The 25,670-nt window shown below is 58.1% G+C and overlaps 1 protein-coding gene across 3 annotated transcripts; it reads left to right on the top strand.

Moving 5' to 3' along the window:
* The first annotated feature begins 11,578 nt into the window (after positions 1-11,578).
* On the top strand, positions 11,579-21,510 carry LOC104473237 (glycine receptor subunit alpha-4). 3 transcript variants are annotated; one of them, XM_086756383.1, is made up of 10 exons: positions 11,579-11,813; positions 14,566-14,699; positions 15,078-15,145; positions 15,917-16,140; positions 16,272-16,354; positions 16,518-16,658; positions 16,741-16,955; positions 17,235-17,384; positions 18,277-18,381; positions 21,082-21,510. In XM_086756383.1, exons 1-10 carry the CDS (start codon positions 11,728-11,730, stop codon positions 21,367-21,369), a joined length of 1,494 nt encoding a protein of 497 aa, XP_086612509.1. In that variant the 5' UTR covers positions 11,579-11,727; the 3' UTR covers positions 21,370-21,510. The 3 variants fall into 3 exon arrangements, with proteins under 3 accessions (XP_086612509.1, XP_086612508.1, XP_086612507.1); XM_086756382.1 differs by lacking the exons at positions 18,277-18,381; positions 21,082-21,510 and adding an exon at positions 17,459-18,260 and having other exon boundaries at positions 11,582-11,813; XM_086756381.1 differs by lacking the exon at positions 18,277-18,381 and having other exon boundaries at positions 11,583-11,813.
* The last annotated feature ends 4,160 nt before the right edge of the window (positions 21,511-25,670 follow it).

Genomic DNA, 25,670 nt, shown 5'->3' on the forward strand with positions numbered 1-25,670 from the left:
GATGGAGAAAAGGGTAAAATCACCTCCCTGGATTTCTAAGGCTTGAGGGAGAAAAAAGTGTGCAGGAAAGTGGTTGGGGTTGCCTTTTCTCAGCCAGCTCAACGGGCACCCTGTACCAAGCAGCTGGGTGGGCGGCCAACAGCACACCCCAAACACTGCACTCTCTGCCCGCATTCTGGGGACAGAGCCTCAGGGGTACATGTGGCCACAGGGATGCTGAAAAGACCTTCTTGCATCCCTTTGCATTTCAGTTGGAGAGGTTGCGAGAGTCTTTCCTGCAAATCCTCAGCGCATAACTACATGCTTGCAATAATTCTGCAGCTCAGCCCCTCCCTGGATGCGGCCCCAAGGACAGCGTGTGGCTGCAGAGAGCCTGCCAGCCCACATAAAAGTTTCCTTGTCAGCTTGCTTCTGCCAGAGAAAATGCTATTTCTGAGGCAGGGAAGGGGAGATACATCCCTGTTTGCTAGCCAGGAGAGGGCCATGCCAGCCTGGTAATAATAAACATGTTTATAAATCAATCTGGATCACCTTGCAATTTGTTCCAACCCTTGGGCAGTGACCAATTATGTCCAAAGCCACCCCTCACAGGGCAATTAAGGGCTTAGTTATCTGCACTCGTTAACAGAGCCCAGGACTGCCATGTTGCCCCTTGCAAGACAGCTTTCCTTCTCCAGCCACCCGCAATCTGCACTAAGACACTGGAACGGGCTGCACCAAAATGAAGTGTTTGGAGGAAAATACACATGTATGTGTATACATACAAATACACACCCTGCATATGTTAAGGCCTCTCTGGGATGTTTGTAGGTTTTTGTCTTCCATCCTCAGTGCTTCACAGCTGCGGTTCAGACTCAGGCTTTGCCTGGGCCATGGGGAAGGCAAGTTTGGGACTGGAGGGACAAGCAGGTGACAGCAATGCAAAGGCAGAGCCACACGGGCACTGCTGATCTGCACCACTCTGCCACGTCAGGGCGAAGAAGCAAGATGGGAAAGTGAGGGGGAGCACATGGGGCAGAGGACCAAAGCATCCTCCCTGTCCCCGTCCCTATATGCAGCAACCTCACCCATAATCACCATAGACAGCCTGACACACCAGCTCCCATCACGCTGATGGCACAGGTCAGCCTCCTGTTTGCCCTGGCTCCCTGGCACACACTGGGCATGCTGGGCACACAAGCAGCCCTCCCAGGGCGAGCTGGGAGGCAGCAGGGAGGCCAGTCACAATGAGGGCCAGCTAGAAGAAGGTTTCCTGCTCCTGGTTACCTCTGCCTCACAGTTTCAGGGAGGATTTTTTCCCCCTGCTAATTGATTTCTTTGCTTACATCCCCAGGGGCTCATTTTCTGCACTGCCTTGGGCATGGGGCTGGGTTTTCAAAGATGCACGAGGGCCAAAATCACACACTTCAATGGGAACTGACCCTGCAAGCCACAAAGAGCTCCTCCACTCTGCATCCCCCAAAAAACAGGCACAGCCCCATGTACCCAAGAGGAGCCAGTGATGGTGTGTGCAGTGCCCTTATCCATTATACATGGGGCAGCAGGAGAAATCCCAGTGTATCTTGTCACAGCTGAGAACCTTGTTGCTATTTTTAGGCAGCCGCTCCCCCAGACAGGCTGAATTTCTTATTATCTGCTGTTGATTTTAATTGTCCTCCTTCACCCACCCACCTCACTGCCTCACCCATCAGTAAGATAAAAACACCCCAGCTGGGAGCCCAAGACATGTCCTGCTATTGAGTGTGCCAGCACAGCTCTGCAGCCAGGGTGAGCCAGGCAGCTGCCTGCAGCAGCCAGGGGTGTGCAGGGATTTTCCCGCATGCAAAATCTTCTGCTCTCCCAGGCAGCCCCATCCAAGCGGAGAGGATATGTTGACTGTGGGAAGGTTGCAGTGGCACTGGCAGCATCTGCCCAGCTGCCTCCTCCTGGCAGTGCCAAGGACACTGTCCAGAGCTCGCCGCTGCCTGGGCCTGGCTGCACTCGCTGTCCTATTTGTATTCCTGGGTTGCTGCAAGGCTGCAACGTGCTAATAAAAATTAAATTATTTAAAAAAAAAAAAGCTGGCAGAGGACAGGGGAGGCATGCTGAAGGACAGGCCAGTGTCACGGTATAACAGAGGAAAAGCAGGGGCTGTTCAGGAGAGGAGTGAGCTAAAATCCTCGCAGGGCTCAGCCAAGGGCCAGGCAGTGGTAACCAGCCTTGGGCATGGGGGTCAACAGCAGCAGGGCCCTGCATCCTGAGTCCCCCAGGGATGCTCCAAGGCTCTCAGGACCACCCAGCAAGCAGAGCCACAGGCAGTGCAACAAAGTCCTGCCAGATAATCCAGGGGCAGAGCCCTCCTCCATGGCACCAGCACCCACCTCCTACCTGCATCAGCTGCCAGACTTTATTTGGGACCACAGCAACCGCCACGGAGATGCTGGGCAGCTGAGATTACACCTGAGCTGAGTTCACCTCCCCGCCTAGTCACCCTTTAGAGATGATAAGCAGATGCCCGCACCTCCTTTGTTGGGATGCCTGCCTGATGTTTTCCCCTGCAGGGGCCTGATTTTTTTTTAAACACCAAGTTTTAAAATTTGTAAGGTCTTCTCACCCGGCCCTGGGCGGCAGAGGGGGCCACCAGATCCCCAGCCATACTCGGGGCAGGGTGTCTGGCATCCCAGAGGCAATACATGCAGGAGGCCCACTGCCACCCCACTGTCCCCAGCTGCTTCACAGGCTGTGAAAACCAGGGTGGCAAGGTCATGTCACGCAGGTGTGCAGGCACAGCTGTCTGCACCCAGGGGTGGGAATCAGGGGCACAGGCAGATGCTGGCAGCATAACCCAGGACCCAGCTGATGTGACAGGCAGCCCAGGCGCCAGAGGGCTTGCTGGCTGCTCACTGCTCCTTTTACCCACTGAATAGCCCCATTATCTACTGCAGAAATTTGGAATAATATGCAAGTCCAAACCGCTTTCATATTCTAATTTATAATTTCCCCCAAAAATTCTCACCAAGCTCCTCATCTGGTGCAGCGAGACCCCAGAGTTAATTATGGGTTTGGGGAGAAGGTGATTTTTTTTTTTTTTCCCTGGCTGATTTTCCAGCAGATTTGCCTTTCACATCCACTGCCTTTCTCCTTTATTTTCTTCCTAAAGGAGGGTAAACAGACATCTCACGCTGATGTTCTCCAGGCTGTTCATTATTCTCTTGCTCTGCCATTCCTGGAGTCATATTCTTGAACTGTTCTCATTTACCTTTCAGAAAATCCTGGAAGGGAAAGACAAATGTCGTTCTGCCTCCTTGGAGCCGATGATGTCCGACAAAAGCAAATACAGCCCAGGATCACTCTGTTACTATTTGCCTCTGCAAAGCCAGAGTGGACCCTGTAAAGGGAGGGTGAAAGAAGTGCTGGGGCCAGGCTCAGCCCTGGGGCACCCCCGTTTATTTCTTGCTGCCAATTTTGAAAGGCTTAGGTGAATGTGTGTGCCTCCAAACAGTCAAGGAGGTGCTAACTTGTCCCACGCTTTCCCTGAGCCTACAGGAGGGACAGCAATGCTGAGAGAGGTCCTGGGTTAGCTTGGACAGTCCTTGAGTAGCAGAGGTTATGCCTGCAGTATTTTGTCTTGGATTTCTAGCTGAAGAGGGAGCTTTTACCTGTATTTCCCCCCAGAGTCCAGGAAGATTCTCTTCCTTGTGCCCACTCCCATGCCAGCCCCAGCCCCAGCTGGCCCATGGTGCCAGAGGTGATGCCTTCTTGAGGGACCAGGGGACAGGGTCTGACCTGGCTGCTCCAAGCTCTGTCCCCAGGCTGGCAGGGCCTTTCCCATGGCCAGTGGGTGCCAGCCATGGCAGGACTCTTCTGAGGGATGAGCAAGTGGGAAAGTGATGGCTGGGCAGCAGGACACCAGTGAGAATCCCTGGGGTGGCATTACTGTCACAGCACCTCGTGCCCGAACCACAGAGAGCCTGCTGTGGTGCTTCCTGGAGAGCCAGGCAGAAACAACCCACAAATGCCACGCAGGCTCAGGGGTGGCTCTAGGGACCAGGGACTCATTTGCTACTCCGGTTACATTTGCTTAGGTGATGCCACTTTGCAGCCCCTCCATGCTGGCAGCTGCAAGGGGAGAGTTGGCCTCTTACCCTGGGGGATGGCAAGGTAATGAGACATGGGGACAGATGAGATGCCTTTGCCAGGGTGCTGCTTGCAGCAGACACCCCAGGACAGCAACCCCAGAGCCCAAAACAGCATGGAAGACAGAAAATGGAGTCGGGGAGTGAACACGGGGTAACACTAGGCTCCTCACGGCACCATCCTCTGCAGTGACATGGCCACCACCAGCGGGGTGGCACCCAGCACGCTGTCCCTGCCCAGTCACGGCTTCCTTGGCACCATGACACTCACGAGCTCCATGGGATGCAGGTGCCATTATGGCGGCCCTGCACCCCAAGTCCTGCAGCCAAGATTCCCCCAGGAAGCAGCTGCTGCCTGAGCTGCTGCTGTTTGCATCTGTGCAGCAGGAAGATTTGCCATCTAATTAAACAAATCCTTCATCTCCACAGTGGTGGCTGTATCAGGGATGGGGGGAGCAGGGAGAGGGGTGGGGGGGTGTCACAGATATGTAACACTTCATTTTCCAAACTTATGCCTCCCGGGAGACTCTAGTGGAAAAAAAAAATCCTATCCAATTAGGCTGAGGCAGGCAGCTTGCGGTTAATGCCGCGCAACGCTAAGTGCATTTTGCTTCCAGTGATCTCCTTCTGCTTTCATACTTGGAGACCACTGGGGCTGAGGGTAGGACAGCCACGAAGTCGAGAACAGCAAACAGAGCTTGTCAAACTCCACAAGCGCTCCTGCTGCAGTGAGGATGCAAATCACTGTGGCAACCGTGGCCAAGGATGCACAGAGCCAGATAATCAGGGAGGAGACTGAGGGTCCACACTGACCCTGTCCCACATCCCCCCCCGCCTTTGCTGATACAACACGCCATAGCCTGTCATTGCCTGAGGCATCAATTTTGCACAACAGCTCCTCTCCTTCCGAGGCTCAAGCAGAGTGAAGAGAAGGGGAAAGGAGGGGAGGCAGAGCTTAGGGGCTGAGGGGTCTTACAGTGTCAAAATCCAGTAGATTTTCCCCAGAGTAATTGGAAACGCTAGAGGCAACCAGAGCAGGGGTTAGGCCAGTGCTGTCACCTCCAGCACCATTCCCCGCAGCCAACTGGCAGATCCCAATCTCATCCAATTGCCATCCTTGCCAAGCAGGGCCAATTCTGGGAGCAGAGATGGGAGCATCCTCAGCCAAGAGAGAGCTCTGCTCCAGTCCTGGCTTCCTCCCTGTAATTCTCCTCCCACACCCCCAGCTTCACGAGGGAACCAGCCCACACCATGTGGTGATTTGGGGACAAGGCAGGCAGCAAAGGAGTGACCTGTGGGAAAAGAAAAGGGACACAAAGATGTGAAAGGGCCAGGTCACCCTGAGGGAGCAGGGTGCCCACTGAGGGTTTTGGAATCAGTTCCAGGCTTTGCTGCTGGCCCCAAGAGTCTCGCTTGACACTTATCTAAATTAAATCTCCCTGTTCAGCTATCCTGGCTTGCCAAGGTCACGGGATCAGCCAGTACTGTTGTTCCATTCCTCCCTCTGTTTCCTTCGTGCTTGCTCTATCTGCAAATACGATCCACATAGTTTAGTCAAAGCAGAGCACCGTAGGTGCCAGGAGGCACAAGGTCCACAGCCCACAGACATGAAAAGGCAAGCTAGGACCATCTAGCCATGTCTTCAGGCCAGGGTGGGAGTTCCCTGCTCATACGTGATGGCGGGGGGGGACACACATACATGAAAAATTTCCTTGAGAATCTGCCATAAAATATCAGAACGATGTTAAGCATGTGTGGATAAATGCCTGTTAGATGAGGGGCTGGTTTTGAAGAATAAACGTTGGACTCTCTTTTCTTTAACAGCTTTCAGGAGAGCAACATCCAAAACACCCCTCAATCTGCACAGAGGATGTCCACGGTGCTTGGGCAGCCTTTGTGCAGGCAACGACCAATTTGACAGAGTGCAGAAGAGCTCGCCAAGGCAGTGCTGAGCTGCACGGCCACCAGCAATGTGGCTGCTGCAACATGCCCTGGCTCCGCCTTGGCTGCCCAACCATCTCCCATCCAGCATAGCATCCGGCCCTGACAGCAGCCACAGTCTGCCCACATGGCCTCCATGGCCTCCGTCACTGCAGTCCCCAGCATGGCATGACATATCCCAAGGCTGCACAATGACACGGAGGACCACATCCCTATGGATCACCCTGAAAGGTCCCATCATGGATGCAGATATGGGCCCAGGGCTAGACCCTGCATTTCGCATTGCCCTGCTGTGAGTGATCTGCTTGCGACAGCAGAGCCGCACAGGGCTGAACTGCCCCCCATGGCAGGGTGGGTGATTAAGGTGGACGGAGCTGGCCTAGCGAGATCCTGCCATGCTGGGACTGCCTCCAAGCCTGGGAGAGGCTTGCCAACTCTATTCTCTCTGGTGACCTGCACATGTGTCCCAAACTTACTCCCCAGAAGCTCAGACCCACAGGGACAGGTGAGGTCCCTTGGCCCAATGCCACCCTCCTAGCTGTATGGAGAGGCTAGGGGCACATTTCCTTAGCACAAGTGGCAGCCCCGCAGCCACAGTGATGGGCTGAGCTCCTCAGACCTCACTGCCCCTCACTGGGGCAATGAGCCCTGCTGCAGCATCCCACCCCGGGCTGGTTCTCAAATGATCCAGACGCACCCTGAGAAGCACCCAGAGGAGCCGGTGTATCCTACCCACAGCTCCTGAGGAGCACCCAGATGAGCTGGTGTGACCCTCCGGGATCAGCAAAGGACCTCGTGCTGGGCTGAAACATTGGATGTTCTCCTCCCACACAGGGGACTGCTGGCTGAGTGGTTGCATCTGGCAGAGTCCTGGAGAGAGGTGCCAGGTCACCTCAGAGCAGGAGGAGAGAAGAAGTGACATCTGAGCCTGGCTGCTCAGGAAGTGGGAGGGCCAGGCCCATGGGCACTGCAGGGCCACCCCAGGCCCACTGGCTGACTGCCCTTGGTCAGTCCCACAGCTTGGAGCATCCCTCTGCAACTGCTGCACATAGCGCTCGTCCTGCACCACATCAAAACCAGGAGTATTTTTAGCCTGGAAAAGTGCCACAAAAATCATACAGTGACATTAGCTGGAATTGGGACCAATGTCTCTGTTCACCTTGCAGTCTCCTCCAGGTCACCCTGTCCGGCTTGGCAAGGCACTGGATCCCGCTGGCACCACTGCATCAAGCATCCACCGGGCTCCCCAACACCTACACCATCCTGTCCCATCCTCCCATGTCACGGTGCCACCTTCCCCTAGAAGCAGCCCCAAATCCCCCCCACTCCATGACCTTCCTGGCTCACTGGAGGGGATGTCCTGCCCTGTCCCATTGGTGGCTACACCCAAACCCAATGCCCACTTGCCATGCTGAGACGTGGTGGGGGCTCAGGCCCCATGCCAGCAGGGCCCCAGTCTCCCCCTCAAAGCACCAGAGCAGTTATTCATCCCTTAGCCATGCATTTATTGCCCTGAGATTATTTTTTGCTCCTACTGGGAAATGAAAGTACCCGCTGCCCATTATACAGCTTCTTCTGGGAAAGACGGGGACCACCTGTCCCCAACAGGGACCGTGTGACACTGGGGACCAGTGTGACACTGGGGAACCAGACAAATGTGCCATTAAACAAGAATGAAGTGCCCCATCTGGGCACACGCTGGGCAGCCAGGGAGAGCCAAAGGCTGGCAGCAACACACAGCCACCCTTGAGAATGTGTTTTCCCCACCATTAATTTAGATGCCTCTTTATTGGCTGAAGCCACCGTGTCCATCCCAGGGCAGAGAGGCTGTCCTCTCCCCAGATGCAGGCACGTGGGGTTTTCCTGTTTGTTTTGCTGCTTTCCTTGGAAACAGCAATGAGACTGTGTCTTCTTTCCCTTGCTTTCACTGGTGAGAGGATTAAAAAATGGAAAGGGAAGCTGGCATAGTCCTAAACTGAAGGCACAGAGGCCTTGAATCTTTCACAAGGAGCACTTTGCTCCCCAGAGCTCATTAAGCATTTAAGCAATCAGTACAAAGCAGAAGCACACAGCAGTGCTTGCACCCCGGCTGGCTGGCAGAGCTCTCTGCACTCACTGTCTCTGTTTCACACCTTGGTTTCTGTAAAAAAAAAAATCCCAATCCCAGGTCAAAAGAGAGAGGAGGATGTCCAGAGCCAGCTGGCTGGGAGCCTCAAGAGAAGGGCAGGAGGGAACTAGTAGACAGGGGATAGAGATGCCTGCTGTATTGTGCTCTCTAATTAAAATAACCAGAGTGTTCTAGAGCATATGCCTCTGCCCCTGATTAATTGCAGAGTCTTTATCTTGTCTTTGGCAGGAGGCTGGCCTGCACACCAGACCCTCACTGGGGCTGTGGCTGTGAAATGCAGAGCACGTGACACCCCTCAAAACAGGGGCTACCTCTAAGCTGCTATCAAACCCCCAGAGCCCCCTGCCTTCCGAGTCTGCTGGAGGGGAGCTGGAGCAGGTTGCTTAGAGCCTGCCACAAGCCTGTGCCCACCTGAAGCTTCTGCCTCTCCTAGTGCTGCAGGTTCTCCTGGCCCTGGGGCAAAGGCGAGGCTCTGGGCTGACTCTGAAGGAGCTGAGCAAGCAGCATCCCAGGCCCCGCCCCCCCGAGCAGGGCTGCCCGCGGGGGCTTTGTGGCACTACACCACGAGCAAAGCGTGCTCCTTTGCCCGATGCCCTCCCTCCCGCTCCTCCTCCAACACAAACAACACACAATTGATCTCACAGGCAACTGTTCATCTCAAAATCAAGCTTAATCAACCTTTTCCCTGGAAAAAAAAAAAAACACAAACTGTTTTCAAGGGGTTGAATCACTCAGCCCTGCAGAATTGTGTTGGTGGAAAATGCACTACAGTGTTTATTAGGTAGGATTAAATATATCAATGTGTCAATGCAGGGGCTGAGCAGCAGAGAGGGGTCGGGATACTGGCAGTGTGGATTGGCACAGCTCTCCTCTAGGCTCTGGATCCAGGCAGATTTGCAGTAGGTAAGAGTCTGGCCTCAGGGGAACAGTTTGAAGTGACAGCAGAAGGAACCGGGGGCGGGGGGGGGGGTGTATCACACTTTCCTCCCTGTCTTAGCAACCCCAGCCTCTGCTGCCCGTGTCTCTCCTATCAGCAGAGCCTGGCACTGTGATGGGGATGGCTTCAGGACAGGGACAGGGGAATCCCCAGAGAGGGCCATGCCAGTGCCAGCTCTGGGGACTGCACCAGGCTGGCAGCCGCTGCCCACAGCAGAGGTCATAGTCTGGTCCTTGCCCCATCCAGCCTTGCTGCCTCCAGGGAGAGTGGCTGCAGGGCAGCCTGGTAGTGGATGCCTGCCTCCGGGAGCCCATTGCCAGCAGCTGCCTGCTGGCTTGCATCATTGCTGCTTACAGAAAAGCCACCTCATGGTTTCATTTGAGGAACATGAGGGAGAAGCCTGTTCTTGTCACTCCCTAAAATCCCCTGGCTGGGATGTGGCGCAGTGCCTGGGGTCCCCTGGGCATGGCTGGGCTCTGCTTTTGCAGCTCCTGCTCCATCCCCCCAGTCTGGCCAGCAACAAATCAGCATTGCCTTTGCCTTCCCGATGGGATGCTCGCTGCCTTCATTTTCTCTGAGCTTATTTTCTCTGAGCTTATTTTCAGCACTGCTTCGCTCCTCACAGCGCTGGCTGCCTGCAGAGCTGCAAGGCGGGCACAAGGGCTATGGCTGTGTCATCCCCCGCAGCCCTGCCCGTTAGGGATCCACGTTGCCACATTGGCTTTGCTGGCTTCTCCAAAGCCCTCATTAGCTCAGCCCCAATGCCCTGCTGACCACAGCATGTGTGACTGAGGCTTGTAGCTGGTTATCTTGAGAATCCATGCTCATGGCTGCCTGCAGAACCATCTCCACGGCCACTCCAGCCATCCCCAGGCTGCTCTGTGGATGCAGGCAGAGATGCAGGCATGCCACGCAGGTGCCTCTATTTCCTTGGAGGGCAGAGAGGATGTGGCTGGCTCACCTCCTCCTGACCATGTCAGGTCCACTTAGCTCAGACAGTCTCTGGAAGAGGAGCTGTCGTGGAGTGTGCTTTTGCTCCATGCCCCACAGCTGAAATCCTGCCTTGTGCCTCCCAGCACCGCAGTCCTGTAAACATTAATGGCAACGGTAATCAGAGGAGACTTCTCCCAGCTTCTAGTGCTGGAGAGATGATGAATGAAGACAAGGACTCCTGCATGCTGCCTCGGAGCTAAGTGATTGCTGCCTACAGCTCCTATCCTCTCCCGTGTGCTGGAGAAGGCGCCTCAGACTCAGCCTTGCACAGCCAGCCCTCACTCATGCTGCTGTAGCAAACTCAGCAGGGAGCAATTGAAATCCTGCACTGGCTTTTTGCCGAGGAGAAGCTAGCACAGACCCGAGCCCCTCACTTGCCCTGGTGAGAGCAGGCACTGAGGGGTACTGCACTCTCCTCTTCCGCCACTGAGATCCTCCTCTGTGGACCCTGGCAGCAACGGCTTCATAAGGTGGCTCCTAGCCATTACCAAACTGTAATTAATACAAATAAACGAGATGAGCCAGCCACAGTAGGGTGAATGGAAATCTGAACAACATATCCACCAGGAATAATTTATTCTGCACTTTTCGCTTTTTTTTTTAATACTATTTGCTTCCTTGCAAATTAATTACAGATCACCTAGGACCAGAGGTGACTCTGTGGCTCAGCTAGGTGGCCCCAGGGGACAAGGCAGAGGCAGTTGAGCCGCCCGAGTCCCAGCCCTGCCTACGCCAGCCCGGTTAACAAGCAGCTCCCCTTTCTCTGCCTCAGTTTCCCTCTCCCCGGCAGCCACTGCGGCTCCACACATCACGCAGACATGACTCTCCATCCTGCCTTCTCCGAGGGACGGGGTTGCGTATCCGCTGAGCCCCAAGCAGAGGGGTCTGGGATCTGTGTCTCGGGACCTGTGCCCCAGCGTGCTGCGGGCCAGCCCTGAGCCGCAGCCCCGGGGCAGGCACTGCCAGGCCGGCCAGAGGGAGGAAGGAGCCTGGCGGTTCCCAGCTGCTCCCTCCTGCTCAGACGGGCAGCCCCTCCAGGGTATTCCTCAGCCTCCGCACGGCCCTCGGTCCCAGCACATTTCTCGTCCCCGGAGCATCTCTCTGCCCAGCACATCCCCTGCTCCCAGCACAGCCATCAGCCCTGCCGCATCCCTAAAGCCCGGCGCAGCCCCCTGTCCCGGCGCACCCACAGCCCCCCGCACCCTCCGACCCCCGCACGCCCCGGAGGGAGCTTCCTCCCTTCTCAGCACCGGGACAGGGCTCTGCCGCCCCGCGCCGAGGAAGCCCCCGCGGGGGGCTATGGGCTCCGGGACAGTCCTGACGGGGCGGTGGGGCTCCCCGAGGCGGTGGAGAAGAGGCGGGAGCCCCCCGCCGCCGTGCCCGCCTCCTCCCCGTCGCGGAGAGCTAGGCTCCGCCCGGCTCCCGGGGTCCGCAGCCGGCCGGCGCCCACCCCGCGGCGGGCTCCCGCTCGCCCGGACTATGAGGAGCGGGACCGGGCGGGGGGCGGCGGCGGCAGCGGCTCCGGTGCGGCGGAAGCGGGACCAAGGGCGCCGCCGCCGCCGGCCGGGTCATGCCCGTGCGCCCGGGGCGGCGGGGCTGCGGGCTGCGGCGCGATGGGGGCACTCCAGGCCAGCGCCCTCGCCTTCCTCCTCCTGCTCCTCTTCCTCGGCTGCCTCCCGCGGCGGCGCGGCCCGCTCAGGTGAGCGCACGGCGCGGGGTGCTTGGCGCTGCGCGTCCGGCGGGGTGGCCCCCACTCGCGGGCGACGGGGCTCGGGTCTCCGCACCGCTCCCCTGGCACCCACTCCTCCGGTACCCGGACCCTCGGCCCTCGGCAGCTGCGTTTCCCCTCCGGGACTCGGGCATCACCTCCTCTCGGGGATGGGGCTCTCCTGCAGGACCCGGGCATCCCCTTCCAGCACCGGAGGAGCCCCGGGACCCGCAACCCCACGTCCGATCCGGATCTCCCTCCAAGGGCTACGTCCCCCAGACAGAACCCTCCCAGCCCTGGCCCCGATCTCCTCGCAGGCCGCCGGAGCTCCCCCAAATCTGACCCCTTCCCCCATTTCCCAGGAACCTGACCCATCACCCCGGGAACCCACCAGACCTCCCCCCTCCCGGCAAAGCCTCCTGCAGCCGGGCTCTGTCTGTCCCCAGCAGCCCCTGCCCCGGAGCTGGATCCACGGTGGTCCCCCCTGGCCCCAGGTCAGCGGGGCACCCTTTGCCATGGTGTGAGAGGGACGAGCTGAGCCACGTGATGGCCCAGGCAGCTCCTCCTCCAGTGCTGCAAAGCCCCCGCGATGCCCGGACTCCCTGCTAGCTCAGGGTATTTTGGGGCGGGGGGAGGGGGGGGGGCGGGTCTCAGGAACAGTCCCTGACCCAGCCCCTGGGTCGACCAGGCCAGTGGATGTCCCAGGTCCCGTGGGTGCAGGAACAACTCTTGGCCCACTTGGGTGAAAAATACAAAGCCCCTGGGTTCCTTTCGCTCTCCGGCTGCCTCGGGTACTATCTGGGACAAGGCAGGATGTAGGGGAGAGCAGGCCAAGCAGGGAGAGGTTAGGGGGCTGCAGTGCCCCTGGGCTGAGCCTGCTCCCTGTCCCCACTCCCCCTCCCACTACTCATCCACTACAGCTGGAGCAGCACTGGGGGAAACCACAGCATTTGTGGCAGGGAGCGGGGAAATCATACCAAAATGTCATCGCTTCATGTGTGGAAACTGCTTGTCTTGGGGTGGCATTTTTAGGCAGAAGTGAGCATTTTCCAGGCCCACCATCCCCTCGCTCCATGGAGGTACTGAGCTCCAGGGCCCCGCAGTGCCCAGGCCAGGTTAGTGGTAGAGTCCCCTGGGGCACGCAGTCCCCAAACTGGGGAGCTGCAGCCAAACCTTGAGAAGAGATAGAGCCCAGGGGCTGTGTGTCAGCGTGGCCTTAGTCATGATGCCGCTGGAGGTGGCTGCAGCTGGGGTGTCCCTGCACCCTCTGCAGTCCCCAAGGTCCGAGCATCGCTGAGGCTGCAGATCCGCCACTGCTTGACCAGTTAGCTGAGCCTCTTCGAGGAGCCAGCTGCCCTGGCATAAAGGAAGCCTTCCTCCTGCATACTTATGGGGAGAACCCTCATCCTCCTCTCCCGCGGAGGAGACCTCAGTTCACAGCTACATGGCAGGCAGAGGCCTGACTTAACTCCTTGTTACCCCGGCCTCTCGGAGCGCCCCCTCCCAAAGGCACATCTTTCTAATGCAGCTCCTGGAGGTGAAATTTCTCCCAGCCTTTTGCTCTTGGACAGGGCTTGGGTACTCTCCACTGTCTGTCTCCAATTAAGGGAAAACCTGCCCAGCTGGATCATTTTAGGGTGGCCATTTCTAGCTGGCAAGGATGCACATAAGCCCCTCCAGGATGAATCCTACTCCCTTGAGAGGAGGTAGGAACAAGGTGTGTTGGTAGGAACAAGGACCATAGGAGGTCCCAGCTCCCAGCATCATCCTCTGCTTGTGATAATGGGGTTGTAGCTCCAAGCAGGAGTGGGATCCACCTGGGCAGGGACCTGGCAGAGTTACAAGGCAGCACACAGCAGCACCAGCAGCATGCTCAAAGCTTCTTTTGTATATCAGGCTAATTCCTCCCCATCGTATCCACGTGCCTAGCAACATGGTAAGCAAACATCTCTCACATTGTTCCTTGAAATGATCATTGTAGACTGACAGAAGAAAAGAAACTGGCAGGCTAAGATGCGTTCACAAAAATATCCCCTCCAAGGTCAGTTTAAATAAGTCTCCATCATCATTGTGAGCCCTGTGTGGGAGAGTTGATGCCCGCTCCTCACTGTGGCCAGTGCAGAGGGCTCTGGTGCTCCTCTCCTGCCATGTTGTCTTGGCCCCTGGCAAGTTGCCAGAACCCCAGCTATGCTCCTAGGCACCTCCTCACTCACACCAGGCCAGCCCACAGCTTGGAGTTGTCGTGTTGTGTCCCCCAAGCCCTGCAAGCCACAAGTCTGTGCCAGGCAGGGTATGGACATTTGCTCAGCAACTCAAGCTGGGGCTGGCATTTGCACCTGAGAGGGATTCTCCCTGCCTTCCCCCTCTGGCACCGGCACAGAGCCCAGCTGCTGTGCACAAGGCCATCGCCTGCTACGCCCTGTCCCCTCCATAGCCCTGGAGCTGGGAGACACCAGGCCTGAACATCATGCCAGGGAACACAGTGGGCAGAGGTTTTGCTGGCAGGGGGACAGACAAAACATTGGCATGTGGCACTCAGGCTGTGGCAGGCGAGGGGGGAAGCCTGGGATCACAGTGGAAGGAGCAAGGGGTTCCCAGGATTAGCATTCTGGCTTGGTGCTGGAGCAGATGTGGTGCAGGCACAGCCGCTTCTCTTGGCAGCTGGCAATCCCTGCAGGTGCCGAAATGTGCCTGCAGACCCCTCGGGACAGCAAGAAGCTAACCTGCCTCCTCTGCCCCACAGCCTGGTCTCAGGGCGGGAGGAGATAAAAGCTGCTTCCCGAAGCTCACCCCAGCCCATGTCACCCTCTGATTTCCTGGACAAGCTTATGGGACGAACATCAGGCTATGATGCCCGGATTCGACCCAACTTCAAAGGTAAGAGGAGGATGTGAGGCTCCCAAACGTGGCAGTGACCCATGCTTACGACTGCCCAAAACCAGGGAATGGTCAGGTATGGGTTTGGGGGCAGGACCCTGACCCACATACCTCCATCCCAACACCCTTCCCAGAGCATCAGCTGCTCCTGCAATCACAGCAGCCCTGCATTTGCCTGGCAGTACAGGTGGCTGCAGTGCTTGCAAGGTGTGCTGGGATTCACCTCGACACACTGCAGGGCTGACCTCAGTGTGCAGGAGGATGCTTGTATGCATTCATCTGCACAGTGCATGCAGGAGGTGGAGTCCCCACGTGTGCCTGTGCGGTGCACATGTCTCCTTGGCCAGCGGCAAGAGGAGGCTTCACACTGTTTTCCAGGTCCGCCCGTCAACGTGACATGCAACATCTTCATCAACAGCTTCGGCTCCGTCACTGAGACCACCATGGTGAGAGTTTCTCCAGCGCGATGGGCTTCTCTCCCAGCACCTCGGGGCTGGTGGTGGCTCTGCCAGGGAGTGTGTGGGTCCTGGTGCCCAAGCCTATGGCCATGCTTCGAGAGGTCCTGTGAGCCCTTCTCCGGAGCTGACCCTGTCACTGTGGTGGGGACATGCAGAGCCATAGCAAATGGCTGTTGCTTTTCTGGGGTCAGTTAACCAGAGCTTGGCTATGTGGGCCACATTCCCTGTGTCTCAGCTGGGAGAAACATCCCAACGGGTCAGAGCAAGGCAGCCAGTGGTAGCTCCCTGCTGTTTGCAGGGTCGGCAGGTACCGTACAATGCAAGCGAGCTCTGTGTACCTGTCATCCCCAGCCTCCTCGGGTGCATGAGGAACTCCTCTGAGGAAACCCTAGGGCTAAAAATTCCCTATTTGTGCTGCTGCAAAGCCTTAATACCATCAACCATCACATCAGCCCCCCACAGGGCCATAGAGCCCTGAGAGGAACGATGCAGGCAGCAGCTACTGGTCCTCCTCCTCCTCTCTGCTGCTGTGGGTTTGACTTTTTCATTTTCCCTGGCTGCCAACAGCGTGGGAAGGCTCCCGAGCTGCCCCTGCCCCATATGTGGTTTGTGTCAGGCAGGCAGTACCTGCAGGGCTGAGCCTTGACCCAGAGATCCCCTTCCACCTCCTCCTCCATCTCTTCTTCCTCCTCCACCTCTTCCTCCTCCTCCCTGGGCACCCTGGGGTGCTCCTGGCTGATGCGGTGCCCTCTGCCCCAGGACTACCGGGTGAACGTCTTCCTGCGACAGCAGTGGAACGACCCCCGCCTGGCTTACCACGAGTACCCCGATGACTCCCTCGACCTTGACCCCTCCATGCTCGACTCCATCTGGAAGCCAGACTTGTTCTTCGCCAATGAGAAAGGGGCCAATTTCCATGAGGTCACCACTGACAACAAGCTGCTGCGCATCTTCAAGAATGGCAATGTGCTCTACAGCATTAGGTAGAACCCTTCTCCTCTGATGCAGTGCCCAAGTGGGGAGGTGAAATTTTCCTCTTGGCTCCCATGGGCAGCTTTTCCCCTCCGACTGCCCCAGCCCCTAGCAACCTCCTCCCTTCCTCTGCCTCCTCCAGGCTGACGCTGATCTTGTCCTGCCCCATGGACCTCAAGAACTTCCCCATGGACATCCAGATATGCACTATGCAGCTGGAGAGCTGTGAGTACTTAGGGGGTTCAAGCTGTGGCCCCCATCCTATCCCATCCCAAAGGCTGGCATCTCCCTGCTTCTGAGGGAGGTGAGCAGGAAGGAGTGGTCATTCAGGGTGGGGATGAACAGAGTACGTGTCTCTCCATTCCACGGCTCCCTTTGTCCCCTCCAGTTGGCTACACCATGAATGACCTCATCTTTGAGTGGTTGGAGGATCAGGAGGCTGTGCAGGTGGCAGAGGGCTTGACGCTCCCACAGTTTATCCTCAGGGATGAGAAGGACCTGGGCTATTGCACCAAGTACTACAATACAGGTGAGCACTCCAGGGACCTGCTACCACCCCCCGCCATGGCCCAGGGGTTCCTCTCACCCATCAAGGCCATCTTTTCTTGCAGGCAAGTTCACTTGTATCGAGGTGAAGTTCCACCTGGAGAGGCAGATGGGTTACTACCTGATCCAGATGTACATCCCCAGCCTACTCATCGTCATCCTCTCCTGGGTCTCCTTTTGGATCAACATGGACGCAGCACCAGCCCGGGTGGGCTTGGGCATCACCACCGTGCTGACCATGACCACACAGAGTGCCGGCTCCCGTGCCTCCCTGCCCAAGGTCAGTGCTGGCTCCATGCTGGGTTCCCACACTGCAGCCTGCCCAGGGCACCTGGGATGCCCACTGCTGCCCCCAGTGCCCCAGGGGCAGCCTTCCCTTGGGAATGGCTGGCTCAGTAACCTTGCTGGCTGGGGCATCACATATGCTGACAGCTTGGCTGGGCAAGCTCTGGCCTGTGTGTCCCGGCTGCCAGGGCTCCTGTGCCCCTTAGAGTAGGGCGAAGCTGTCAGTGGGGAAGATGAGTCAGGTGGGTCCCTGAGCGTCCTCTCACCCTCACAGGTCTCCTACGTGAAGGCCATCGACATCTGGATGGCCGTGTGCCTGCTGTTCGTCTTTGCTGCCTTGCTGGAGTACGCAGCTGTCAATTTTGTCTCCCGCCAGCATAAGGAGTTTATGCGCCTGCGCCGGCGCCAGCGGCGGCAGAGGATGGTGAGTCCCTCCCGTCACCGCTGTCACAACGTCTGCCCAGCCTCAGTTGCTGATGGGACACCCTGGGCCTGCAGGGCCAGTTTCTCGGCAGCCACTGGGGCAGGGTTCGGCACTGGACTGTGCCTGCTGCCTGAGGCTTGCAACTGGCCCTTCTGGCACATCAGGGACCCACAGGCATCACAGTACTTCAGCCTGCCTGAACAGCACAGTGCACAGCACCCATGGGTGCCCCAGGCTCTGCCAGCACAAACATGCCCAGAGTTCTGTCCTCCTGCTGCTATGACATCCTCGGGCTCTGCTTCCTCTCAAAAAGCAGAAAAATAAACAGCAAGGGTGGGGGAAATGGACTTTCCCCTCACCTGGAGCCCCAAACCCAGGCTCCTTGCTGAGCTGCAGCAGTGACAGGGGCTTGCTGCTACGTTAGGGCGGTGAAGAATCAAGGGGACCTGGTGGTACCAAGGAACAGGCTGCAGACAGGAGTGCAGCAGAGTCCCACGCTTGCGGGACAGCCCTCCCCTCAGTCAGCCCATAAGAGGCAGGGGGCAGGCATCAGGCCTGTGAGACGCTTGGGGAAGGCATGCAGCTGCCCCACTCTCATTTTCTTGCCATAAGCGCACCGTGAGACACCAGACCTCCTGGAAAACACGAGTACACATACACACCGCACAGGCTCACAGTGCCCTGTGCCGCCAGATCCCTTCTGCATGTGCTGAAGATGGATCTTGGTGCCCAGGCACTGCTGGGGACCTTCTCCGTACCCACGCCCGCAGAGCCCCTGTCGCCCTGCAATCCCCATCCCAGTGCCCAGAGCTGCTGTTCCCAGGGCCGGGGCAGAGCCAATAGTCACCCACTGTCCTGTTTCTGTTTGGTGCACGCTGTCGGATGCCAAAAGGGCCTGAGCAGCGGGACAGCCAGCCTGGAGTCCCTGTGCCAGCTGAGTGGCCAGCATAGCAGCGAGCACACCTACGCGACGCTCTCACAGCTCTCCAGCTCCCGGGTAAAGCACAACCCCCTGGCAGCACCCCCAACACAGTGCAGCACAGCACACCCACAGCCAGCCTAACTCCCTCCTCCTCAAAACAAGCCCCCAGGAGCTGGCCCTGGAACCAGCAAGGACCTGTGGAAGAATCATTGCAATGACTTCCAGAGAGCATGTGCCCACAGGATGGAGCTGCCGCTCCCCGGGCTGAAAAGAGATTTGGGAGAGGGATGAGAATGCAGCAGATTTAGCAGATTTCCCTGCAGACAGCCCCGCTCCATGCCTGTTTCCCCTTCCATAAAGCAGGATCAGAGCAGCCCCCTTTGCTGAGGGATGAGTGATGGCTGCTTCTGGGCTGCTGCCCAGCTCCCCAGGCTATGCCCACACCGGTGGCAGGGTGAGGGCTCTGCTGCCCAGCTTTCCTGGTGCAGGAAGGTTTGAGGCGCTCGTGGCCACCTGCAGTAACTCCAGCGTGGGCAGTTGCTGAGGGCACATGGGGACTTTACAGGTCAAGGCATAGTGAGGAGCAGTGGGGCAAGGCAGGCTCCCAGGCTGGTGGGGAGATGCTGGGGGATGACTGCAGCTGCAGGGAGGAGATCAGGCCTAGTACATCTTCATCTCCCCCCTCAGCTGAAGCTGCTAAGCCTTCCCTCCACCATCATCAGCCCTGCCTTTCACAGCCACTGAGCACCGACCCCTGGAGATGAACACCCACCCAACCAGGCCAGGAACCATCTGCTGGCTTAAAAGAGACCAAAGAGCAGCTGCCCAGAGCTGGAGGCTGCAGACCCACCCCAGTGCTGGCAAGGCACTGAGTGCAGTCAGGAGCACCCCGGGTTGTTGCTCGGTCAGAGCAGAGACTGGAGCAGAGCGCCACTGCCCACAGCTCGGGTGCCAGCGCTGCCTGAGGCAGCACAGAGAGGGTGCCACAGCCTGACAGCAAATCCATCCTACAGACTTCACAAAGCTGGGCTCAGCTGGCTGAGCTCCCTGCACTCAGCCTCGGCTGCCAGTGAGTACCCTGGGTGCCCAGCCCGGAAGGACACAGCTGGGAGGACCAGCACTCCCAGTCTGTCATCTCCTCCCCCAAACATCCTGGCTGGGCTCGCTGGCTGCCCCAGCTGGAGGAAGAACTGCAGCCCCCCCCAGGGCATGCAGGGCACCCTGGCTCCCCCCACCACATCCCCCAAGACAGCCGCAAGTGCTCAGCTTTAGGCAGGGAATAAAACTCCGCTACAAATGAGAACTAATCTCAGCAATTTGAGCTGCTGCTGCTCTTCCCACGGAGAAATCTTGCTTATCTGGCAGATTGCTGAGTTAAATAAAGACACCAAGGTGCAGGCTCTCCGCATGAGAGCCCCCTTGCCGGCTGAGCGCCTGGGCAGGCTGACCTTAGTGAGGAGGCTGCTCTGCACAGCTTGGAGGGCAGTGCTGGTCGGAGATGGTGTTTGGGGTTCGGCACTCAGGCTGCATGTGGGCATGACACGAGGTGAGGGGCTGGCCTGCAGCATGACCTGGGAGAAAAGACCCACCACAGCCAGATACAGCATTGGCGGAGCAGAGGGGCCATGAGCCACAGAAGCCAAATGAGTGGCCTGGGAGCTTGTGAGAAGCCAATTGTGCAGCCTGGGCTTGTACATGCTAGTCCCTCTCCAAATCTTTGCACACGCAATCCCTCCCAACGATAAAAGAGGCGAGTTTTAACAATGTGCAGCTCTTGGTAGGGAGGAGCACAGGCACCACTGGCCAGCACCCAAGGGGCCACGAGGTGAGCAGGGCTGTGCTGTGAATGATGGCTGTGGGCTACAAACCAAGGTTGAGGGCAGACACCGAGCTCTCACAGCAGTTTTGCAGGCTTGATCATGAGCACGCAGCCCCACAGGCATGCTGCCCTCCCTGCAGCCCCCCACCCGCTTGGGGGGAGATAAGATGAGCAAGGACAGAGAGTCCAGCTCTCTCAGCCTCCTTCCTCTGCTGCACCAGGCAGCCCCCACCAAGCAGCTGTGAGGAGAAACAGGGGTCTGGAAGGAACTCTTGCCTCCTGCATGGTGGCTGCAAGCCCTGATGGTAGCCAGGCTTTTGCATCCCTGCACAGCTCTGCCCCAGCAAGCTGCCTGCACCCTCCTAGTCACTGGCACAGGCATGTTTCCACCCTGCAGCAAACACAGCTGCCACAGCAGTGCCTGCACCCTTAAGTTCCCTGCACCCCAGCGTACCCTGCACCCCATCCCCTGCACCCCTTGTGCCCAGCTCTCCCCTCCAGTTCACTCCCATCCCCCTGGCTGTTGGGCTGCTGGAGAACCGGGCTTCCCAAGCACCCGAGCTAGAGCTGGGAGGAGGCTTGGGGGGGATCAGTGTCAAGCAGCCGAGCCAGAGCTGGGAGGAGGCAGGCGGGGCAGGGATCTGTGTCAGGCTGCCAGGGTCAGGGTTGCCCTGGGATGCACCCTTAAAACACACTGCTGGATGACAAGACAGTCAGTCAGTGCTCGCCCTCACACCCCGCATGCATCACTGCCTGCCTCTGCCCGCAGCCTGCCGGCCCCATGCTTTTGCCTGCGTGCTTTGGGCTTTCTGAAAAAGCACCTGACCTTGCACCGGGCACTTACATGACCGTATCACCTAGTGGGCGGGTACAGTACATGCAGCCACAAGCACCTGCCCACCCTGCAGTATCAGCACCCATGGGGTGTCCCGGTTGACAGCCTTTCCCTTCACCAGGAGGAAGAGCTCGTCCGCGAGAGCCACTTCTACTTGCGAGGCTATGGGATGGGCCACTGCTTGCAGCTGAAGGACAAGGCTGGGGAGGGCTCTGGCATCTACAGCCCCCCTTCAGCTGGCATGCTGCTGCAGGAAGGGGAGAGCCTCCGCAGACGCTACCTCGACCGGGCCAAGCGCATCGACACTATCTCCCGAGCCGTCTTCCCCTTCACCTTCCTGGTCTTCAATATCTTCTACTGGGTCATCTACAAAGTGCTGCGCTCAGAGGACGTCCACTTGATGCCCTGAGGCCCGGAAAAGCATGATTGCCATGAGTTCAGCCAGAATCATGTCTCCCTCTGTCCCAGAGCAGTGGCACAGCCAGGACGTGGAGCCTGAACACGTGGCAGCCCCCACGTCCCTTTGGATGCCAGGGCACCGAGAGGGTGGAATCAGAAAGCCCAGGTCCCCACAGTCAGCTGAAGAGAGGGAGTCCTCCTGCCTCCTGCATGGTGTCACTCTTGGGTACCCAGGGATGCTGGGCTCCTAGGGGGAGCCCCAAGTACCCAGGGATGATGCACTGCCATGGCACAGGGGAGCCCCCAGTACTCTGGGATGCTGCACAGCTGGTGGCCAGAGAACAGCACCTTCCAGCCACACACCCTCCAGCTCTTCGCACCTTCTGTATCAGGCTGCTGCTTCTCCAGGCTGCATCACTGAGCCATGGGCCACAAACAGCAAGGCAAGAGGCTGCAGTTCCCTCTCCTCCTCTGGGCCGGCGTTTGGTTGCAGAAAAGAGCAGGCAGCACCCCTGCCTGCACACGGACTGTGTAGGGCGCTGGCTGTGGCCCCACAGCCCCCAGCCCAGCAACAGACAGGGCCCCTCCAGCCCCCAGCCAGTTCCAATGCACAGTAAAGCAGCAGGCTCCCTGCAGAGCCCAGTTGCCCGTGATGCCCGCAGCCGCAGGCAGGACTGTTGCAGGGACATGGGGCAGAAGGCTGTGTTTTCTCCAAGGAAATGCCAGCCCTGGGGCAGGCAGCAGGTAAGCTCGGTCCTGCTGATGGTGAAGGAGCACAGACAGCCATTGCAGCTGCAGATAGGAGCCACTTGGCACCAGGGAGCTGGCACTGCACTACCTGCAGGGTAGGGCCCACAGCCTGTCTTCCAAGGGAGATTTTTTGGGATTAAAGTAGCTGGGGCAGCTTGGCTGATCTCTTTGGAGGAGTAGGGTGAGTGGTGGTATCCCCATACTGATGTGTTCCCACAGCACCACAGTGCCAGCAGAGAGCTGGAAGTGAAAACTACCCTGTTCCCCAGCTTTCTCCTCACCCCAGCACCCAGCCATGGCATCCCCTGGGCAAGTTCACTCCCACTGCTCGTCCACGGGATAGGAGAGCATACAAAACCTCAATAGGACAAGCTCAGCAAGGCTTCCAGCCCTCAAGACCTGGATATCCTCTGTGCTTAGCAGGAAATAAAAGCAGTAGGTGGTGTTTATGTAGGTCCTACAGAGAGAAATGTGTTGATGCTCTCCTTTCCTCCTGCTTACAGCCAGCCTAGGGGGGCTTGCAGCCCAGCAGGATCCATCTCCCCATGGCCTCAGGCCCAAGAGAAGGCACCAGAGAGAAGATCTTCCAGAAAGGGCAGGGTGGAAAAACTCTTCACCCCTTTCCTTGGAGGCTGTGGTGCCACCGTGGCATGGCGAGGACCTTGATGACCTGCCTGCCATGGCAAAAGGGATGTGGGCAGGAGGCCACCACTGCCTGCCGAAGCCAGACTGGACAGAAGTCCCTGCCGTGGCCCCTGGCCCTGCTCCTCAGGCAGGCATCACCCTCTCCATTGCGTGACTTGCTGGGAGCAATGCCTCGCAGCCTCCCCCCAGCCCTGTGAATTCCACAGAGCGCTCAGCCACATGCACCCATTTCACAGATAGGGCACGTGGAGAACCAGCCCCAGGCCATGCCCAGGACCCACCAGGATGGGCTCAGCCAACTCCATCCCACCGCCACTGCCATGCATGCCTTCCCCACTGTGGGGGTCCCCACTGGGTCTCACTGTGTGTCCAGGCCAGGCTTTCAAGATTTGTTTTTGAGGAGGCCCCATTTGGAGGCAGAGGAAGGGGTACACCCCATCTCCTCAGCTTGTCCAGCACCCGGCCCCCTGAGGCAGTGCCAAATGGGGAGATGCCAGTGCCTGGGCAGCACTTGCAGGCACTGGGGAGCCAAGCCACCCTCTAGTAGTAATGGGTTTTTAAACAGCATCAATCTTCCTACACAAATAAAACCTTTCTGGGATTTTCAGTGGTGTGCTGGGGGTTTGTCTCTGCCAAGGACCCTGCAGTCAGCTTCAGCTCCAGCTCCCAGCAGGGCCCCTTTGTGTGTGGGAGGGACATGGGGATGAGGGCACAACAACCCTGTGGGACAGGAGCCCTGACCTGCAATTACATCCAGATATCATTACCTCCATGAGTGATTTTTCTGACATAGTTGGTGGTGGCTGTTGGGTTTTATCTCCCATGTGGGAGATACCAGCAGGGCTGGGTGGGAGCCCCCCACAAGCTGCCAGCCCCAAACCCCATTACTCTCGTCCCTCCTCCAGCTCTGTGGATTGCTCCCTGTGGTCACTCTAGCTCCTTTCCACCCCATCCAAGATGAGGTAGATGTGGGGCCACGGGGGACTCCAGCTCCATGGTGGAGCTCATACACCCGAATATGAGTGAGCATTCCGACGGGCGAGCCTCCTTGCGCAACCCCTTTGCGCCACTTTGCTGGGTGGGTGCCAACCTTAGAGAGCTGCCAGCTGTCCCCAGGGGGCTTACGCCAGCTCTGCAGTGTCACCCAGGGCTGGCGCTTTTGTCCCCAGCTGCCGCGGGGGCAGGCAGAGCCCGCAGCTGAGGGCCCAGTGCCCAAGCAAACATCAATCTCCCTCTGTCCTCCCGGCCAAGTTTCACAGACTGGCTCTGTTGGTACCTCGCAGCCCCATCTCCCGCTCAGCCCCACTGGGGTCTTCTGCGGTGGGGAGGAGAGAAAGCAAGGTGCACCCATGCTGATTTGGTGCTGGGGTTGTTCTTTAGATAGGACAAAACAAACTCCCCTGAGGTCTTGCTCCTGCCCCCATGTCAAGCCTGGAGAGGACACGGCCAACTGGAGAGTCAGGAGCTGTTTCACAGCAGCACGGTGTGCCCGGTTTCTTCACTCTGTGCTCTCCTTTCTCTCCCTCGCTGAACATCAGGTCTGTTTGCAGATAAATGCTGTGGTCAGCCCTAAGCCACCCATCTCTGGGAAAAACAAAAATGGTAAAAACCCAGCACATTCTCCCTAAGCTAAAGCCCCCCGGGTCCCACATGCTGGTCACGGGAAGGTGGGAGGGGCCTCATGGCCAGCACTGCACTAGCAAAGGCATGAGGGGAGTGCTGCCCCATGGCCTCAGAGACCCTTGTGGTTCGGGTGTCCCTGGGAGCAGTTTTGGGGTCAGAAGCAGCACTCGGCCCCAGCCCCTGGTCCTCCCAGCAGCCTGGCTTGGACTGGGAGCCACTGGGACACCCATACAGCTGCAGGGCTGTCACTGTCAGCTGCATGTATCTCCAGCAAGTTCCTAATATCTTGGGGACAATGGCAGCACCCAGGCTGGGTATGCTGAGCCTCATGCCTTCCCACAGGTCACAGTGTGGCCAGGGGCCAGCCCAGGTGGCTCCATCCCCCAGCAAAGTCCACAGCCTTCAGACAGAGTCAGTTTTTCATTTCCCACCTCAGACTGTGCACTGGGGGACGACACATCCCAGCCACTGTGGGAAGCAGCTGTGGACATGGGACCAACAGCCATGACCAAGTTAATTGTACATTTAAATTGAAGTTAATGGAGTTACACTGGATTAACGGGACTCCCAGACAGTAAATGAGCATCATCAGCACTGACAGCTTCCCAGCAGCCTACCAACAGCATACACAGGGCCGGGTAGTCATGGGCACACAAAGGTTTGGGGCAGCACTACCCATCACCAGCTCCAGGGGCTCCCTGGAGAGCCTGCATGCGGCTGAGGAAATGTGCCCTTGACTGGGCACTGCAACAGCATGCCAGTCAAGCCCCCACTCCACCAACTGCAGAGGGCCTGATCTTGCTAGAGTCGAGCTCTGCTGCTATGCACGTGTCATTGTGGCACAATCTTCCCTTCCACCCCTCTCCCACATCCACAGCCTGAAGCTGCCTTGGGGCAACACCAACTTCCAGAGGTTCAGCAAACCACTCTGTCTGGATGGACTGATGCCCACAGGACAGCACGTTCAGGACATCAGGTTCAGAGCCAGACAAGAACAGGTGCCAATTCTGCTGGGGCTCTGAGTACTCAGCGCCCTTCACATGCTGCCCAGGCATGGATTTTTTTTAAAAAAGAAAATATCAAGCTCCTAAGTCAGCCAGCCAGTCTTGAGCAGGCCAGAGCTGCTCCTTACAGATGGGGAAACTGAGGCATGAGGAAAGTGCCAGGAGCTGGACTAGCAGTGTGCCCTGCTGAGATCTAGACACATCACAGTGCACGGGGCCCTTGCAGGACCTGCTGCACCCGGCCCCATGGGGGCAGGATCCTTCCACTGCAGGGAAAGCCCGGGTGTGG

This window comes from Chlamydotis macqueenii, chromosome 11 (genome assembly GCF_036417535.1).
Source record: "Chlamydotis macqueenii isolate bChlMac1 chromosome 11, bChlMac1.mat, whole genome shotgun sequence".
Lineage (NCBI taxonomy): Eukaryota > Metazoa > Chordata > Aves > Otidiformes > Otididae > Chlamydotis > Chlamydotis macqueenii.